The sequence below is a fragment of the Danio aesculapii genome, chromosome 24 (assembly GCF_903798145.1).
Source record: "Danio aesculapii chromosome 24, fDanAes4.1, whole genome shotgun sequence".
NCBI classification, from domain to species: domain Eukaryota; kingdom Metazoa; phylum Chordata; class Actinopteri; order Cypriniformes; family Danionidae; genus Danio; species Danio aesculapii.
Genome location: NC_079458.1, coordinates 13,879,510 through 13,900,385, shown reverse-complemented (window position 1 = coordinate 13,900,385; position 20,876 = coordinate 13,879,510). Strand labels below are relative to the sequence as shown.

The following is a 20,876-nucleotide window of genomic DNA, read 5'->3' as shown; positions in this document are numbered from 1 at the left end:
AGAGTTACGATTGATGACCAACTGAACTTCTCTGACCACATTTCTAGAACTGCTCGATCTTGCAGATTCGCACTCTACAACATCAGAAAGGTCCGACCCTTCCTATCTGAACCTACAGCTCAACTCATTGTTCAAGCTCTTGTCCTCTCCAAACTGGACTATTGCAACTCTCTGCTAGCCGGGCTACCAGCTAGTTCTATCAAACCTCTTCAGCTGCTTCAGAACGCAGCAGCACGAGTGGTCTTTGATGAACCCAAAAGAGCACATGTCACTCCGCTACTCACCCGTTTACACTGGCTGCCAGTTGCTGCCCGCATCAAATTCAAAGCTCTGATGTTTGCTTACAAAGTGACCTCTAGCTGTGCTCCTTCGTATCTGCTCTCACTTCTGCAGATATATGTGCCCTCCAGAAACTTGCGTTCTGTGAATGAACGTCGCCTCGTTGTTCCATCCCAAAGAGGGAAGAAATCACTTTCCCGAACTCTCACATTCAATCTGCCCAGTTGGTGGAATGAACTCCCTAACTACATCAGAAACGACTAAAAACGCAACTGTTTAGTCTCCACTTTCTCTCCTAATCTGCAATTGCCTCTCTGGCTATACCACTAACTGTCTCTCTCTCTCTCTCTAAAAAAAAAAAAAAAATTTTTCTACTAATGTTTTGCTTCTTAGACTTTTACACACCTGAAACTTGTCTATAGCGCTTGTTCACTGCTGCTCTTATAGTTGTGTAAATTGCTTCCTTGTCCTCATTTGTAAGTCGCTTTGGATAAAAGCGTCTGCTAAATGACTAAATGTAAATGTAAATGTAACAATCACAGAGAGGTCACCTTTTGCCTCATTCAAATCACATGTATAAAAGCATTTAGGCTTTTCTGTAAAATATAATGATGACGAAAGAAGTTGTGGTAGGTTTTTCGGGATGTGGTGGGTTTCTTAGGTTATTAAAGGTGTTTTCTGTCACTACTTATTTAGCCTGCAATGATGCATTCAGTGTAAGCAGCATGATTAATCATTAAAAGATCGGGATTTTAACACACACGCAACAAATTATAAATGATGGTGATTTGTATGTTTATTAATCCTTCGAATTGCTGCATTCAAATCTGTGTTTGAAAAACACAAAACATCAAGAAAGAGATTCAGTCTTCAGTATTTTGAGTTATGATGTTACAAACAAATAACGCATAAGTACTGTGATAACAGTTTATATTTTGGATAAAACCACTGATGTATATGAATTAAAATCACCCTCATATGCTCAAAAATGAAAGCTGTAGGCAGAAATTATGTTATTTAGCCAAAAAGGTGGCAACAACCAGCCATCAAATATATGCCACTAAAAATTCTTAAAAATTGATAGCCTACATTTAGCAATGAAACATGAAGTTTTACATTTATTTAAAATGAGACTAAAAATAAATATGGGTTGTACAAATTATAATGTCAGATTTATTTAGCGTTATCAGCAACAATAGTAGTAACAGTGAATTTCTCACAGTGCTAAATATTTTACAATTTATTTTTATTCAGCTGATCATTTCTTCATTTTATTTTTAATAAATTTACAGAATCCAAGTTCTGTTTGTTAAAACCAAGTGTCTTGAAGTAGTGTTTTTGTAATGAATGGAAAGCAAATTACATTTGTCTCCTCGCCTTTTTGGCTAATCTGAAAAATGCTCCAATCTGTGACTTAAAAACCATAACGTGATCCGTGAGATTTGTGATCCGTTACACCACTAATGCACACTAGACAACATCAATACTATACCTCATTAAATATTCAATGGACAGAAAACATTTTGACTGGAAGAACTTTTGTTGGTCCTACACCTTCCACAGAGTATTAAAGAACATGGAAATACATTTGGACTGTTTAATAAAATTTTATTTAAAAAAAAAAGTGAAATAGAAGACACTGTGACTAAAGCAGTGTTGTCAGGATAAAAATTATTCCAAGACCCAGGAAGATTCGTTTTTAAAGATTTAACAGTCTCGCAGCAAGGGAACTACACAGAAGAAACACAAAAGGATTCATTCTGGTTGCTTGAAGGGAAGCCCTTTGAGGCCAGTCTTTATACAGGCATACAAGCAGATGATAAGGGATTGTCTTTAATCATTGGTGTATACAGTTTGGTTGGAACAATGCAATTGATTATATACTCAACTCCTTGTATCATCACAATATTCTCGTCACTAACACATCCCAACTATTCAGCTGATTGAACACTGCAGATGATAGTGTGATTACATCCAGAAACACATTCATTTATAACATTAACTTTAGGTTCTTTTAACAGTACAAATATATTATAGAATATACAGTCAAGCCCAAAATTATTCATATCCCTGGCAAATTCTGACTTACAGTAACTTTTATTCAACCAGCAAGTTTTTTTGACTGGAAATTACATTGGCTTCATTCAAAAGATAATAAGGTGATGACGAATATGGCATCAATGTGGAAAAAAATGGGTATGAATAATTTCAGGCTTGACTGTAAATAGAAATTATGGAAATAAATGATATTAGTGTTCTTGTTTTGTGTGGTGGCTTTCATGGAGATGAAATGCACATTAAAAATAAATTAAATAAATGTAATTAATATTGGTTCCAATTTAAACACTTATTATTTAATTGTATATCAAATTGTACTTTCGGTTATATGTTTTTGTTTGCTTAGGCTTTAGACTGTGGGAAGTGTTTCAGATGAAGTGTGCTGCTTGTTTGTTTTGTTTAGCTGTATGTTTGTTATGACATGATGTACTCTGTTTGATTGATGTACTTCTTAGGGACCCCCTAGGAAATGAGATGGTTCATCTCAAGGGGCCATTCTATTTAAAAATTCAAAATTCATAAATTATAAGATGTGTAATTGAAAAGCAACGAGAAGACATATGGTAACTTGTGGTGCTACAAAGCATTGAAAGTAAGAAATGAGCACAGCACTCCAGACAAAGGCAACAGTAAGGTCCAACTAACATTATCTGTCAGAATGTTTTGTCAGAGTTCACTTAATATCCTGGTCCCTGCTCTAAAATATAAGCTAATTTAGTTCCTCCAAATGGCGTTCCTGCCATGTGAACATTATACAAATTTGGTACTTACCACCAATAATTTTCAGAACTGTGAAAGTCCCTCTAGTGTAAAAGTCCCTTAAAATCAATCCATATTTCATTGTGAAGTTCCCACTGGTGAGTGGGTTTGACAAACCACCTGTCAAAGACACATTAGTTTCCTCTCCATATGCACACTTTTTATAAACACACCATGTTTCTGTGGATATATCGTGCAATTCTGAGTGTGTCTCATATGGGTAAGTTGTCATGGCATCTATTTATTGGAGCTTTCTGGTGATTTTAAGTGTTTTTTAAATAAATAATTGCTAAATTAATAAACATAAATGCAAATGTCAAAGAGTAGGTACTTTCACCGGGAACTGTGAAAAAGCTCCCATGGTGGAAAAGCCCCTATTGTAGGTGGTGGAAAATTGCAAAAGAATCCGACCAATATCATTTTGGTTCTTTAATGGATCCATATATGAATCAATGCCCCAGTTTTTACCTAATTATACAATGAATCTTTTTTTCGCTTCAATCCTAAGAGGAAAACTACAGTATAAAGGTGTAAACATGTTGAAAATTCTCTCTTTAAATGACTGGTTGACAATGCCTTCAACCACATTGATGAAGTAACTGTGGTCGAATGCATTTTAACAGCCACTGAGGCCCCGCTTACACTAATACGTTTTAGTTTTAAAACGAGCTCCAGGCAGTCATCGGGTGCTTTGAGCACACCTCCCCACGTGAGAGCAGCGCACGTCGGACAGTTCAACAAGGATATACCGCTGGATCTTATATCACTGTAGTTGTTAAACGTGAAATTTAATTTATCTTATCTCTATCTAATGACTTTTCGGTCTTTTGAATCTGTTACTTGTTCTCAGGAAACGTGTTTTGGCTGAGCGCAAAGATAAGTTAATATATTCATTTATGCAACTACAGACATTGATTCTCCACAATTGACTGATTGCTTGCCTATATTTCCTATAATGTATAAACTTATTGTACGTTATAGTTTTATAATGGCCATTATTGATGATATTCAGTAAAAGAGAGGGTATGTTTTGTATTTTTCAATGAAAATGAAAGGAGGCATTGTTATAGGCTCCGTTTTGTTAAAAATATGCATACAGTAAAGATGGCGGTCATATAGATGTAGCTACATGACGCCTCAACATTTTTGGTGTCTGTTAAGTTGTAATATCAAAATGAAAATAGGCAATTCCGTATATCATGTTGTCATTTTATTGTTTAGATAGTGAAACAGTCAGGGTGATGTGAATGAGGTTATAAAGTACACTGTTCCCTTTGAAGATTTACCCGACGTGTCCATGGGAGCTTGTTTTCAATATCAAACTTGCGAAGTCTTAACTTACAAGGAAAGAATGCAAGTCTGAACGTTGTGCACTTAATATTGAGAAAAAGAATGAATGTCTGCAGACACACCTCTGTTTTCCCCCATCCCCCAGCCTCTTCAGCGTTTTTAAAACGCTTCGTTTTCGGCACTCAAAAACTCTGGCACAACCGTAGCAAAAAAAATTATTTGTAAGAATCACTCGTTAAACGATAAATCATTCGGATATTTTCTCATTTTAAAGGTTCTTCACTCTCAACCCCAGTAGTCCAAAAATATGCCATATCATCATGAATGTTTCTTTTATGAGATAACCCCATGTCAACATGGGTACCAACTGTCTGTCTGCCTCTCATGAGAGAGAGAGACGCTCTGGCCCCAGCACATCGCTAAAGAGATTAGCATAACTCCATGGTCTTCTTTGGAGACAACGGCCTTTAATCCCCGCTGATCTGATTGGATTAACACACTAAGGCTGTCCCGGCTCGCAGGGATGTGGCTGGATGCTGTGCTATCATGCAATGTGCGGCCACTGACACAACTGACGTCCTAAGGTTTAGGTGCATTCCCTGACCAACTGACCTTAATACTGAGCTACACACAAACACCTAAGCCTTTGAACTTTGCAAGCTTAAAAGCCACATTATTGTGCAATGTCCAATAAATGTGCAAAAACATGTTTACTTTTAGAGTTATACAAAACAAAAGGGCTGAGATTTGCTGTGTTTTGATGAACTGGTCCAATAACATAATACTAGAGATGTAATAAACTCAAAGTGATGCCCCAAAGGTTGATTTATAAAGCAAGGCAATGTGCAGTCAGTGGCCCTATAATAACAGACCAGCATTTAAAAATAATGAATTTTAAAAATATTTAAATAATAATTGATTCCAGAATGTCATCTTCACTTGTTAAATGTGTTTTAGGAAGACATTTTGAAAATTCAAAGGTTAATTGACCCTAAAATTGAGGTTAATTGACCATAATAAGTGCTCATTGTCATAGCTGTAAACCCAATGGTTTTCTTTTTTGTTTTTAGGCTGATCATTAAAGAATGTGATTATGGTTTTACATTCATTCTTCCATTGCGGGGCGACACACCAAAATTCATCCCCGCCATACAGATTTTCATTCAAAACCTTTAATTGTTGTTGTTTTTCTTTTTTTTATAGCGTGTTATAAATTGCACCAAAACATATCAAAAGGAAAGTGATTTAAAATAGAGCAAACTTTTCTGTAATCGTAGTAGTGCTGTGCATTTCTGTTTAACACTTTAAGGTTGCATGCTGACTGACTGACTGACTGACTGACTGACTGACTGACTGACAGGGCTTTGCGATGAGTGAGGCCAGCAAACAGGACGTAGCTTTCAGTTATGATGAACACAGTTTCCACAATTATACTTTATTTATAGATAACGGTCTGTGTTTCTGCATACAATCACTTTATCTTGCTGGAGTTTGTGGCCTTTTCACTTTACTTCAGGATGCATCAATGCCACTCTGTAGGTCTATTGGAGACATTCATAAATATTCCTAGCAAATCTAATAAACTTTGGAGACATAATCGTTACACAAATGCCCTAAATTGCACTTGAGTTACACAGTTACACAGTGTTTATTTTTGAGCGCACAAGAAAATCTGCACTTGAGCAGCGTATATTTGAGGGCATACAATAAGTTGAGCACGAACAGAAGAAATTTGCATGCTCGTATTAGATGAATGCGATCTCGAGTTGGTCATTGAAATAACACCATAGGAATTTGAAAGATCTGTGTAGAAGGCCTGCCACCACAGCTGGAAAAAAATCCTAGAGGAAACACTAGAGATACACACATCTCCCAGAAATTTTGGAGATTTTAACCAATTTATGCATCTTTACATCAGAAATTTAGTCAGTGGTCATGACGTGTAAAACTGACACTACATACCTGACACAATCTGTTCCACAGTGCGTTAAAAAAATAATGAAAACTTATTAGATTTTTCAGATTGTGATGAACAAACAAAATCAGAATTTAGTCATATTTAAACTGTATTCAGAGTAGAAAAAAAATGAGTTGGAAGCAAAAAGAAAAAAATGTTGCTGCCCACCCTCATAAAAAAGTTTATTATGTAAATATATAATGGTCTATCTATGGTTATATGATCTTCTCATTGTTATATGAAACAATAATTTGTAAAGTACACAAAAATGTATGACAAAGTCCAAACGCAAACAAATTTTCAAGAAAAAAATGAAGACAACTAATCACCATAATCACAATTGCATTTTAATTCAAATTAATCATCTGTCAGAAAAGCCTTAGTTTTACGTAGAACCTTTAAAATTATTGTAACCTTTCCATTGAACAAATAATTGTGTGGGAAAGTGTCTTTTAAGGTTCATCAAGATCATCTTCACCATGAGCAAATGATTCTTTTTTTAACAACGGCTCATTAAAAGGTTCTTTTGGGACCAATAGTGTAATCTTGTATACATCACTGCAAAAAAAAATTATTTTGACATAACAAGATCATAAAAATAAGTGAAACAAATCTGAGCTAACCTATTTGTTCCACTACACATGAATAATTATGTCCTATTCACTTCAAATTTTAGATAAAATCAAACCATTTGGTTCTTGATGAGTAAACTTTAATAAGGACTTCAAACAGCAACACAGGAATTCAACACCATGAGATTTAAAAGGTTTTGATTTGGGATTTCTGTGTAAAATCAGACTAATAGCAGAACAACAGTGGTACCATATCTTGAAGATAAAAAAAAATTCACCAAAAGAATGAGTGAGGTTGAACAGAAAAGTCCTCCAATTACCTCCAAAGTGTGTCTGAGTGGCTCTCAGTGAACCGTGAGCCATCACAGCCTGACAACATCTGATTCAATTTAGCGACGGACCTCCTGTTTCTCACCGCCGCCACAGACCACTGCTCATCCAGAGCTCATCCAGTTTCATGCCTGCTACAGGAAATCCATGCCTTTAAGAGCTCCAGACTTCTGCATTAAACCCACATGCCAGGTAACCTCAATTTATATAGTTTTCCCCCTAGAGTGCCGTCAATTTACTAAGCAAGCAATACAACAAAAGATGCTTATTATTGCGCAGTTTCACATTAAAAGAGACACTTCAGTCGCGCTCTGGAGAAGCTATGAAGTGAGTGCTACAGAAAGACAGAGGAGTAGATACAGCGAGAAAGGCAATAAGCACAGTGAAAAAAAAAATTAGAGTGGAGGAAAGTCTGAGAGAATTTGGCCCTCATTTGTCTCTGTGGACAGGTAGTTAGTGGCTTTCCGCTGGCCTGTTCCTTCACAGGCTGCTGTCCTGTCTCTCCGGCTCACACTAAATCACATCCTGCAGCCAAGCACCAATATTATTACACCTTTTTTAAGATTACACCAGTGCGGCAACGAGGATTCACCCATTGAGTCTCTATTCATGACCTTTGATTGGTTTCTTGACCCTTCCTTGGCATTGCCTATTGTTTTACATTTTTGGCAGGTTATGTTTAGCAGTTACCTTACTAAAATACAAACAACTGCAGATTTTTCTGGTCACACTTTACAATATGGTTCCATTTGTCTATGTTAATTAATGTATTTATAATGAGCAACATGATTATAGTTATATCATAGTTCAACACTTACTAATTAATTATTAAAAGGTGCTTGGTGGGGTCTGTAAAATGGCTGGAGAAACTGTTCACTACATACAGTATATATCCTGAAAAAGTGTCAGTAAATGCAAACAAAAACAAACATATAGATTTCAGCTTTATAAAAGCAAACGTGTTATAGCTTTGGTATGGAAAAATACCTAAAGACCTGGGGCCTCATGTATGAAGACTTGCGTTGAAATCATACAAAAACATTGCGTACGCACAAAGCTGTAAATGTGCGTATGCAGTAAAAAATTCAGATGTATGAAACACTGCGTACGTGGAATCCCACGCATATTCTCTTTGTACATCCGAATTAACGTGAAACTGAGCGCACGTGCACGAGCGCAAAACCCCTCCCTGCCTCCTCCCCCATATGAATATGCTAATGCAATGTTTCCCAACACTGTTCCTGAAGGCACACCAACAGTTCACATTTTCAACCTCTCCCTAATTAAACACACCTGAATCAACTCATCAGAACATTAGAAGAGACTCCAACACCTGAAGTTAATTGGTAAGAAAAGGGAGACATCCAAAATATGTACTGTTGGTGTGCCTCCAGGAACAGGGTTGGGAAACACTGTGCTAATGACTCTACTTTGGCAAAACCAAACGAAAAAGCAATGGCAAAAGCAAGCAAAAAGAGAAAATTTGAACAAAATGAGAATTGGAGATGCTCCTATCAGAGGTAGACCGGAGAAAAACTGCGTTATTTGCAAGTTTGTCCTCCGGAATTAATAACAAAAGAAAAAAATAGAGTGGGAGAGTTTAGCTGATGCGGTTAATGCAGTTGGGTCTGAACATCGCACTGTGAGTGAATTAAAAAAGAAATGGTCTGATGTAAAGGTGTAAAATTTTGTAGCGTTTTGTAGCGTCTTTAGCAGCGTGAGTGGCGTAGCTTGTAAAGCATGGCAACATGTTTTGACACGTTCGATCATGGACTCGGTTCGAACCCAGCGTCTGATGAACTCATTCTTCTTTTTTACCCCACTACATATCAGATTTTGCCTACTCTTCATCACGAGGAAGACAAGTAGGAATCATTAATAAGTGTGTGTATTATGTTAAGCACATTTGAGCATCACATATTATTTGCAGATTTATTGAATGGAAATGTTTCTGATTCATCCAAATTTGTCTTCAGATGGCGCCTTTATTGCAATGTGCGTGCAGTCGATCGCTCAGATTACATTGGGAAAACCGGCGATCACTGAAAATTGCACTTTAATGTTTGGCTGGTCAACTGCATAGTATGGAAACCTTATAAATCTGCTAGACATGCGAATGATCCCGTCCCATACAGCTGCGATTGCACGGCTCAAAGATACTTTGTAGTGTGCAATTTAACATAATTGCCTCTAGGAGTCGCCAATGGAAATAAAACAAACACACACAAGAAATGCACGTACGTCAGACATGAAGTTGGCTTGAACCAACGCACATTCTCACGTTCATTTCATCGTTAGTAAATCCAAACGTGAGCGTGAAATCTGGCGTACGCAAAGTTTTTGTGCGTTCGCAGCGTTGATACATGAGGCCCCTGTTCTTGAACAGGTAAAGCAGAGTCTTTATAAAAAGTCTGATCTCCTTTTGATTGCTTTATAAATGAACAGATAAAAATTGGATGTCTTTGGAAAGATGACTGTAATTTAAAATTCAATAATAATGTTTATTATTATATATTTTTTTTATTTAAACACACATTAGTCAATTTAAATGTTTTTTAATAGTGTTTTATTCATTAATTCATTCACAATATTAATTCTTTTTCCACTGCACCATGACTTTATATTCTATACTGTAAATCAAGGCATGATCATATTTTATTTTGCTAAAATAAGGTAATCTAGATATAAGCATTATCTTTTATACAAGCCACTTCTGATACCAAATGATTAACTAAAAGTCAAGTTATTATTTGTTGCTCCTAAAACTTGGATAGGTGACAAGACTTTTGTCAGGTAATGTACATACATTGGTTATCAGCAAATGTAATTAAGTACTGGTTATTAGTATTTACTCAAATGTCCATATCGGTGCATTGATAGGTTTGGTTCTTTGCAATAAAGCGTGAATACTATGTTTTATTGCAATCAGGTGAACAAAAGTGGACAAGCTCAAAATATTTCAACCCCCATTTACACTAGTATTTATTTGGCAATTTACACATGTATTACAGCCCCATTTAACATGCAAAAGTTCATTATTTATACATGACCTCCACATCTATAAGCTTTTTAACAGCTGTTTGAGCCCACTAGGGTCACAAAAATCCACTGGTGGGCTCAGTATTTCTCACAGAACGTCACAAACACCATGAATAAACCAAAACAATTCATAATCAACCCCTGCTACATGCTAGTTTCATAATGTCTGTGGTGGAAAATCAGACAAGATCTGCTGTACTGATTATCAGCATTTATGACCAGAACAAATCCTCTTATATCCGATCAAGCAACAAAGAGACCTTACCTAGACATAATATCCCTGAACAGTTTCCCAGTGGAGCCTGAGACCCAAATTTAGCACAAAAGCAGCTCTGTCTAAATCTGTCACCATCCCGACTGATCCAGATCCACGACAGCCAGTATTTCATCACACCTCCACTTTGAACTGCACATCAGGCCAGGAAGAAGAAAGGTGTGCTCCTACTTAAGTAACATATAGATTAACAAATAGCATTACTGCATCAATCTAATTATCCGATAATGGTGAGGTTTATGGATGCCGTCAGGCTTTTAGATGCAGTAATTGTTAAGATAAGCAACTTTTATGACATGCAGACGATGTAAACAGTCTGTTGCCAGGGGCTACAGACAGATTGGGCTTAAAGATGTCAATAGTTGTTTGCTTAGGTGAAAACTAACAAGTTGTGTGGGTGATGGGTTAAGGGCAAAGCAGAATGTGTCTTCTTCAAAATGCTCAGTGCTGCTGAATGCAGTATGAAGCATGTAATATGAATGTAGTGTGCTACTGATATGATTTATAACCACACCTGTCAACATTGGGATGTGAAAATAAGAGATATCTCATTAACCCTTTCTTCACTGTATAATTTAAACATTCTGATTAAAGAGCAGCGAATAAATCTCTCATTTAGATTTTTAGTTTGATTACATTAAATACCAGAGGTGTCACTTTAAAAATGCACAGATCTATAATGAAAGCATTCGATTGCTTTTCTATTTTTTTTTTTAAATAAAATTTGTTGTGTTTAAATCAAAACCCACCAGGATCGACATGTTTTGATATTATTATTATTATTATTATTAGTAGTATGTGCATATGTCTGTTCAAACACACCTCCAAAACCCAAAGTGTCCACTTTAGCTTCTCTTCAAATCGCGTGTACAGAATCCGCTTGGAAAACAGCATCTATTTATCAAAATGGAGCGCATCTGATAGTCACGCACTGCTACATGAACTGACTGTTTTCAGGATTGCATAGGAGGGGTGATGGCGCCTGTAATGGAAAAGAAAGGAATCCCACCATTTATATATTTATTTCAAAGTGTTTTCATGACTAAATAAAAAGAAAGCACAGAGCAGATTCACATTAAAGAGCACACGACATCCCCTGATGGTTCGACTGTATGGGCTGCATCTAGGGAGGATCAGTTCTTTGTAATGTTTATTGCCACCCTTCATAGAAAGATTAAAAATATGGGAGAAATACAGGAAAATACCTTTACCGGATGATGGCGAGATAGAATTGTAAAAAACAGGAGATTCCCAGGAAAAACAGGATGGTTGACAGTTATGTTTATAACCCAAAAGGTTTGGATTGATAATTGCGGTTTAAATTTGATTTAACTTGACTTAAGCAATAGAAATAGTTTTTAAATGGCATAGATTTAAGGGGATCGCACTTGCTTATCTCCAGCATTTTTCAACATTCGTGAACAAGCCATTTTCACTGCTGTTGAGCCAAGTGAATGTGAAAAATCACTCCCTGACACTAGATGGCACTAAATGAAATAGAGAAATGCCCTGGTACTCAAGGTGGTACCCTGTATTTTTACTGTGTATTTATTATTTTATATTTTCAGATTCTGTTTAACCTCCTCCACTAAAGCGCACAAACACCTTGTCAAAAGATTACGGTAAAAGATTAGAAGCCATGAAAGCAAATTAAGTAAAATTAAGCTCACCATTGGATTCTACATGAACTGCTATTTGTGTGTGCTCGGCTAGACTGTTTTGTGCTTGAACGCCACCAAGTCATGTTTTACTGTAACTTCAGAAGGTACATGAACAAGTGTGTCAATATTTAGGGCTCATTCACACAGAATCTGTTTCCAATGCACTACATTTCCATTTTTTTTCAATGTAAACACATGCTTGACAGATTTGATGGACATGTGATTTAAATCATTTTTGCACAACAGGATTGTTGACAGATATGTTTATAACCCAAAAAGTTTGGCTTGATAATTGCTGTAGAAATTTGATCAGACTAAGCAATAGAAATAGCTTTTAAATGGCATAGATTTAGCCTTGTGTACAAGGGGATGTTAAGGGGATCGCTCTTGCTTATCTCCAGCATTTTTCAACATTCATGAACAAGCCATTTTCACTGCTGATGAGCTGAATGAACGTGCAAAATCACTCCCTGATATTAGATAGCACTAAATGAAATATAGAAATACCCTGGTACACAAGTTGGTACCCCGGTTTTCACTGTGTATTTATCAATTAATATTTTTACATTCTGTTTAACCTCCTCCACTACAGAGCACAAACACCTGGTCAAAAGTTTATAGTAAAAAAATTAGAAGCCATAAAAGAAAATTAAGTGAAATAAACTCATCATTGTATCCTACTTGATCTGCAATTTGTGTGTGCTCTGCTACTTGTGCTTGAGTGTCACTATGTCATGTTTTACTGTAATTTCAACAGGTGAAGGCACATGAACAATGAATCAGATTTTTCATTTCCAATGCACTACTTTTCCCACAACGCCACTCGTTAGTATCAGTTCCAAAGCAGTAGACCAATCAGATGAACATGAAGGTAGGGCAAACGTTGCAAGTTTCTGTTTACTGCCACTTAGTAGCTGTGTTTGGATAGATTTGTGCTCTACACTGTGCTTTTAAAACCATTCCAGAGTGCGGTGTCTCACTTTTTTACAAGCAAAGACATGTTCTGTGGGAATGGCCCCTTATTGGTTGGTCAGTTTAAAACATTGCACATCAAATAAAAAAAATAAGCTTGAGCTTTATATATATATATATATATATATATATATATATATATATATATATATATATATATATATATATATATATATATATATATATATATATATATATATATATATATATATATATATATATATAAAAATTATGTTTTTCTGTCTGCCATTTTGTTGTCTATACTCACATTGGCAGCCTTGGTGTTTATGGATATTAAAAGTCTTTAGGGTATGTTTATGTTTATGTCCAGCTAGAGTATCCTAAAAATCGGTTGACTCACGTATTCACTGTATTTTGTATTTACTCATGCCTATAAACTAAACATATATTGCCATTACGTCACAGTTCGCACATAATCAAGATTTTGGTGTTTACACAGAGACTATAATGGTGTTGTTTTAAAAAAAAATGCACTTTGAAACCTGTTTAGAACATATGGACAGCTTAGACATGTGATTTGAATCCTTTTTGCAAAACTTTGTCCACACAATGTCAACAATCAACCAGATCATTGCTTGTGGCACCAGGTTTGTGGCTATTATTAGAATTTTTTTTGTAATTATTTACCCACTGCTGAGTTTGCTTAAATGTTTTAAACACTGCACAGAGCTGTTCTGCCTACTAACTTTCACATTCTGCATTACTAACACAATAGGATACACAAGGTTTGTATACAAACAGTCACAAAGGTGATTCAAAGGAGTCAGCATAAAGATAAACATGTCATTTATATATAAAAGCTCTTCGTGCAATCTAATGCTGTAACATTATTCAGCAGTGTACAGACCTTAACCAAACTATCAGTTACAATATTTTCCTTAACTGCAACTAACCTTATTCTATTTCTGTTCTGGAGTCAAATTGCTCTCAGTCTCTCATCGACAAATATACGTGTGTGTCACTGAGACATCACCCAGGGGAAGCACAGATAATGAGTCTTTACTGTGGAGTTTATGGTGATCTTAACGAGCTACTGCCCCCATCATAAAACCTTTTAGAGAAGGACACTCAGTTGCTAGAACAATCAATAGTCAGGCATCTACTAAAGATGAATGAGTGAAAACTGTGCTGAAAAAGTTTAATGCAAAAAATTACTTGGTTATATGAAAAGTTACTGAGGATCGATACAACACTGAATATTCATGAATGTATTTTTTATATACCGCTCTTTACTGCGTGTAACCACAGATACAGGGACACTGGAGTAGGCATGGGACGATAACCGTTTTCAAGGTATACCGCGGTTTGGAAAAGTCAAGGTTTTAAAACCGTCATAATTTTCTGCTCTACCATTTCTAAGGTATATGTAAGATTTTTTATTTAAATTTCTTTTATTTTAAAATATATCCAAATATGCCGTTTTAAATTGCACAGAAATCTGTGTTTTTGAAACTAACGAAGACAGCAGAAGTCAATAGATGATTTTAATTGTTTAGCCTGACATGTTTACTGATCCAAAACATATTAAATGTTTCTTAAAACAAAATATATTGTGTTCAAAGGGGAAAAAAGTTTTCGTTTTTTACCCAGAGATTTAAAAAGAATATATTTTAGACCAGTAATCACAATACCGTGATACCATGATATTTTTATCCAAAGTTCTCATACCATCAGAATCTTATACCGGCCCATGCCTACACTGGAGCGTTTCAAAGTCAGGTTGATCAGCTGATTTGTCAATACCAAAGATGCCCAAAGCAGGGCAAATGCCTTTAAAAGAGATTGTCATTTCTAATTTGACGAAACCTTTTTGTTTGTTTTATTGCTGAGCTACAAAAAAAGCATGTTTCAGTTAAACGTTATGAATGACTATGATTTTTTTTTAAATGTAAATAATGTCTCAACAGATAGAGGACTGTGCAGAAGACATCTGTGAGCAAATCAAGGTAAAAACTAGTGTCACTCTATTCTGTTATAAATGAGATTTTTTTGTTTTTACTGTATATAAATGTCATTATATAATTCATTATAAGTTCATTATATAAATGTCAAAAATAAAATTATGTTGTATTAGTAAACATAAAGAAAGTTTTTCTTTTCAAATATTATTAAATAAATTAGAAAATTACCTATGCCAACTATATTTACCTTCGGCCCACTAGCCTCAATCAAGTTTGGTTTTTGGCCCTTAATAAGAAAAAGTTTGGGCACCCCTGGTCTATACGCTGACATACGAGAAATCCGCCGATGAATCGCGGCTTTAAAACGCTCCAATGTCCCTCTATCTGTGGTTACACACAGTAAACAGCGTGAGTTTGGTGAACCGATGACCTTCACGGCCAATCACAGTCATTTCTCTTGAGCACGTGACAACAAACAGAAATGGTGAGCAGGAGGTGTCTATTAGGTTGTAATAACTCTTCTAAAACCTCTTTCCTGATATTTCTGAATAAAATGCCTACTTTACTATGTCCATTCAGTCCGCGGTAGAAAAAACAAGCCACGCCCACTGTTTGCTCATTTGAAATTCCGTTTCTCTAGGAACTGCGTCACATTATGAAAAGAATAACGATCGCAGCTTCCGGTTCAAGGGGACTTTAAATATTGGTAATGTACTAGTTAATATTATTCAATGAAATTTAGCTGACTTGAGCCAACACATAACGGCTGCATTTTATTAATTAGTATTAAGCCAAAACACTGAGGATTTGCTTAACAATACTTGATTAACTTCTGCTACCAAAAACTACATAAATAACATATAATATTTGATTTAGTTCTTAAAACATTTCTCATATAAATCACAACTATTTTAATAAACGATGTGAAGATTTTATATAAATTGTGAGATTTTTGGAAAACGTTTTTTTGACGTTTTTCGAACAGGAACTTTAAATGGCAGCAACGATAATCTGAATAAAAAAGAAACGAGGAAATAAGCATGAACAATTAAATAAATATTAAAAATATTAAACCAAAACAGATTAAATTTAAACTGATAACTGTATAATAACAAATATAATACTAAAAAAATAATGCGTTTCCCCATCAAATAATGTGTTAGCATGCCATGTAAATGCATGTGGGACATTAGATGGCAGCAACAATTATTTAAATGAAAATGAACAGCGAGAAAATCAGCACAAACAATTAAATATCCAATATATTTGAACCAACACATAAATTAAAATTAATTACTGCCAAATAGCATGTATATAATACCAATATTCATCACTTATTCATCCCAATCAAATCATCCTTGTTAGCATGTAAATATTTACATTTCAGACAATTTTAGCAAAACTTTTTAGATTTTACCCTCAACAACTTCTTCCCCAGGGTCACTCATAACTAGCAAACTGTGCAGAATGAAGCACTTCGTGGTCACTGAACACATGGCGATTCCATCTTGAAAACACGTCAACAGCAGGGGAATGTGAGCGGCGCTCTGCGTATTTAAGTGCAACCCTGTCTGACAGTGTGGGCCCATTGAGATCAGCCAGTAAAAACTGATGGCTCTCTTGGTAGTGCGAGTCACTTAGGCCTGAGCGCCAAGGCATGTGCGATGCACTTGTGCCAGTGGGGTACCTTTTAGGCTAGCTGGACCAGCATTTAAGCCCTCTTTCTGAGTGATTAGACATAACCATCCATGCAATTCCCAAATCTTATCAAGCTAGCATGTAGCTGGCAAAAAGTGGGAGTTCATACCTGTGAATATAAAACATGTGCACTGAAAAAAAGTGCACATTTTATCCCATGATTATGTCAATTAGAGGTTTAAGAGGTTAACTGGTCATTTGCTAAAACGTATACTGGAATGCTGCTAAGCTGTTCTGCAAAATTCCCCAGGCAAAGTCAGACAAACCCTAGAAACGCACCTGGGAAAGTGAAAGGTAAAGGCAAGTTCTAGGATGTCTTTTTGCACTTTGTAACTCTGAAACATGAGTCACGGTGTCCATTATCACATTTAGCGCCGGCGATTTTCAAACGCTGAGAGAAAGTCATGAAAGAAGCCTTTAACTTGTCCGGAACGGCAAAGATATCAGCATGTTATTTCAGCTCTCCCTGCAGGCCTGCTAAAACACACCCTGCTGTGCGTCTGACTAGTTATCTGGTTACACAGCTGGAGAGCTTCCTTGTGTATGAACAGAAACTGCTTTGGTTTTTCTGGTCGTTGAGACAATAAACACGATTGAGCCACTTCATTTCGCGGTCAACTTGGAGAAATGACGTATGCGGTAGAAATAGGGGTGATGTAGTTTGGTGGTTAGAAGTTATGAAGTGAAAGGTTGTAGGTTCAAGCACTGCTTGAAAGCGAAACCAGAGTTTTCACTAAATCACCATGGTCTCTACTGTTAGATGTGGTAGAAGAACACTCTAAATGTTATATTGCACCAAATATGACATCATAAGGTTTATTTTTGGGTTCAAACCTGAAGCCACTAAGACATTAACTTCAGATTAACTTCAGGGGAATTGAATAATGTGGCGATTGTACTATGAGGTATACTATTCCATAAACATCATCATTCCTTAGCAACCAATATCTCTTGCATAAGCTGTTCTACTTCACAGGATAAAAATATGGATGAACCAATGTGAAAATGTTTGTGATATTGTTGTTAACTCATCTTGTTTTTCCTCTATAATAAACTCTAATGCAAGCACCTGCTGTGTGTGTAATGTGTCGTGTTGCACGGAAGGCACCAATCAAAACCCCCTTATAGTAGCAGAAGTGGATCAACCAGTGGAAAACCCATAATTTCATCATCAGATTATGATGTATTTTCGTATTGGACTGATACCGATAACTTTTAAAAACAAGCTTTTATCTGTAGATTCTGATTTGGCCATCAATGTATAATAGATAAAACAATAGATTTTTTGCATCCTGTCACCCATTGTCAATTATGAATCACTACTATAGCTTACGTTAAACAGACTGTGTCAAAAACAGGCTGATATTGTGTGGTCTGACCAAGGGCGAAGATTTGCTCTTGACATTGGTGGGGACATACATCGTTACAGCTGCACTGAACAGCACAAATTCTGTTTCGCGTTTTTTTTTAAATATGAATAAAAGTACTTAGTAATATAAAATAAATAATAATACAAATAACAACCACATCCCATGCTGCAAAAGTCAATTTACATGATTTTACTGCAGTCAAGTTTTGAGGAGGTATGAATCGAGGGTAATTTAGAGCAATTTAACTGTTTCATCTTGATTATAGTTTCTCATAATCATGGAGGCTTTCCCAGTGATGGGTTGAAGCTGGAAGGGCATCCGCTGCATAAAACATATGCTGGATAAGTTGGCTGTTCATTCCGCTGTGGCGACCCCAGATTCATAAAGGGACTAAGCCAAAAAGAAAATAAATGAATGAATAATCATGGAGGCCAAAATCGAAAGTGAATTTCGATTAATTGCACAGCCAACCAAGGCAGTAGTATTACAGTAGTAAATAGTATTACAGTGGAATCAGAACGAACTTGACTTTTTGTACGTGTAGGATACTAAGGGTTGATGGAACATTATTTTGAAGTTGATTCAATTATTGGTACGGACATTTCAGTAATTTCTGGATTTTGGTGGGGACCTGTCCCCTCCGTCCATACCTATTCTACACCCTTGGGTCTGACCACAACACTGAGGACAACTGACAGATCAGTTGGCAGACCAGTCTTGCATGATTTCGTCCAGTTAACAACTGAAAAAACATCATCAGCATTAAACCATTCAAAACAAATGCCTAAGATTATATATTTTAAAAATATAAAGATTAGCCAACCTGACTGAACCTGGCCATTTTACAGTAATTCTATGTAGCCTACAAATATTTATTTGTAATGTCACTAATTAAAATGTGGAAGAGAATAAATTGTAAACACTTAAATATGTTTGTCTGATAAAGTAAATACATGTTTTTTAACTGAAAAATAAATTGACTTAAATATATTTTCAAAATGTAAATTTGTGGAATGTTTTCTTACTTTTCCTGAATAACTATGAAACCAAGGGGGATCCCCATATAAATAAATAAATAAATAAATAAATAAATAAATGAAATAACATATACAGTGGGGGAAAAGAAACTATTTCAGCTAAATCACTCATTGGTTACTTCGATAACGTAAAGTTTTCAGCCACAAATTCCTTCATGATTCAACTTCTTTCCAAAGGGTATGCGAGCTTGACTTAGTTACACTGCGAAAACTAATTCATATGGTCTGTTGTTTACTTACGACTGGAGATTTAACGTACTAAGGCGACTTTTACACACAACAGTTTGAAACCCTAATGTTATCAATATACGCAACAACAAACCCAGTGTGTGTGAGTTTGACACATTCGCATAAACTCCTCACGACGATGTTTTGAAAACCTCTAGATTGCCAGGCAGACTCGCAGGGTCAAACAAATAAACAAACTCACCTAATTTTTTTCGACTTGCTCTCTTTTTTGTTGAGAACTCCCGGGACGCAGTTTGTGAGCTCGGTCCAGTCCGCGTGTAAGCCGCAGCTCCAGCCGGTGGAGAACCGAGAGAACAGCCAGGTTTCCTTTCGGTTCGGACGGTAGCAAGTACACTTCTTCTGGCCCGGTCTACAATCGCAGGGAAGCTCCAAGCGAACGTTTTGGACCAGATGCCTCCCGAAGGTGGTCCCGCCGGTCTTTTGGATGTGGAGGAAAACAATCACGTCTTCCCCCTTGATTTCGAAATCAATCTTGCGCTCGAGATCTTTAATAGGGAAGTAGTACTTTTTCACATAGTGCGGATCCGGAGTGGGGAAAATGGTCATGTCCTCTTCGCCGAGAAGGTACCCGTGCGGGGAGCCGAAGTTTATCACCCCGGGCGCCACGTACTGGTACAAAATCAGCATGAAGAAGACCGATCCGACCACGATCAACAGAAATTTACTGGTCCTTTCAACCATGTTCCTTTCCGTGTCGTTCATTTGTTATCATTTCTCAGACAACAACAGTCCGCGGTGCTTCTGCGGTGCCTTGCACCCTTCTCGTCTCTCCGTTGACAAATCATCTTAGGTCCACTTAAGAGTTCAGGCTTTTGAGACAGTGTGTGTTTGGACTCATTATATCCACATTTCGACTGGTTCCCCCTGTCAAAAATCCAGTTGGAATCTATTCACGGGACGCTTATTGCGGATGAAGGCGCTGCAGTCCTCCGAGCTCGAGTTGTCGAGTCTTCAGTGAAGCCACCCGTCAGAAAATACCTCCCTTGTCTCGTATAATTATTATACACAGCGACACCCACTTTCCCCCACACACACACATCAAGCTCACACTAGTAACTGTGAAGAAGGGGCTGGGAATACTTTGTTTGTAGTTCACGCCTGCGGTGATTTTTTGTATGTTTGTTTCCTGTTTGTGGTTTTAGTTTATTTTTGATGCCAGAAATTTGACCTGTCTCTACTGGTTCACATAAAAGCACTAACATTTTCGAGTAAATAAAGAAACTAAAATATATTTTTGGATTGAGTGAAGTGTTTTTCAATTCAACCATATTATACATACATATACATTTGTCACGTATATCACGTTTATATTTTTAGTTCATTTTTGTTATAGCCTACTTGAGTTTTAGTTTCTGTTGCAATAGCTCATGTTTGTTTGCATGTATTGCCTTGTTTTTGTCTATTATTAA

At 36.4% G+C, this 20,876-nt stretch overlaps 1 protein-coding gene across 1 annotated transcript in view; it reads right to left on the bottom strand.

Annotated features, from left to right (window-relative positions):
* Positions 1–20,493, bottom strand: part of hs6st1b (heparan sulfate 6-O-sulfotransferase 1b) — a 105,712-nt gene extending 85,219 nt beyond the window's left edge. Inside the window, exon 1 of the mRNA XM_056450835.1 lies at positions 19,649–20,493. Coding sequence (XP_056306810.1) covers positions 19,649–20,169 — 521 coding nt within the window. The 5' untranslated portion in view covers positions 20,170–20,493. The remainder of the gene's footprint in view (positions 1–19,648) is intronic.
* Between the last annotated feature and the right edge of the window lie 383 nt (positions 20,494–20,876).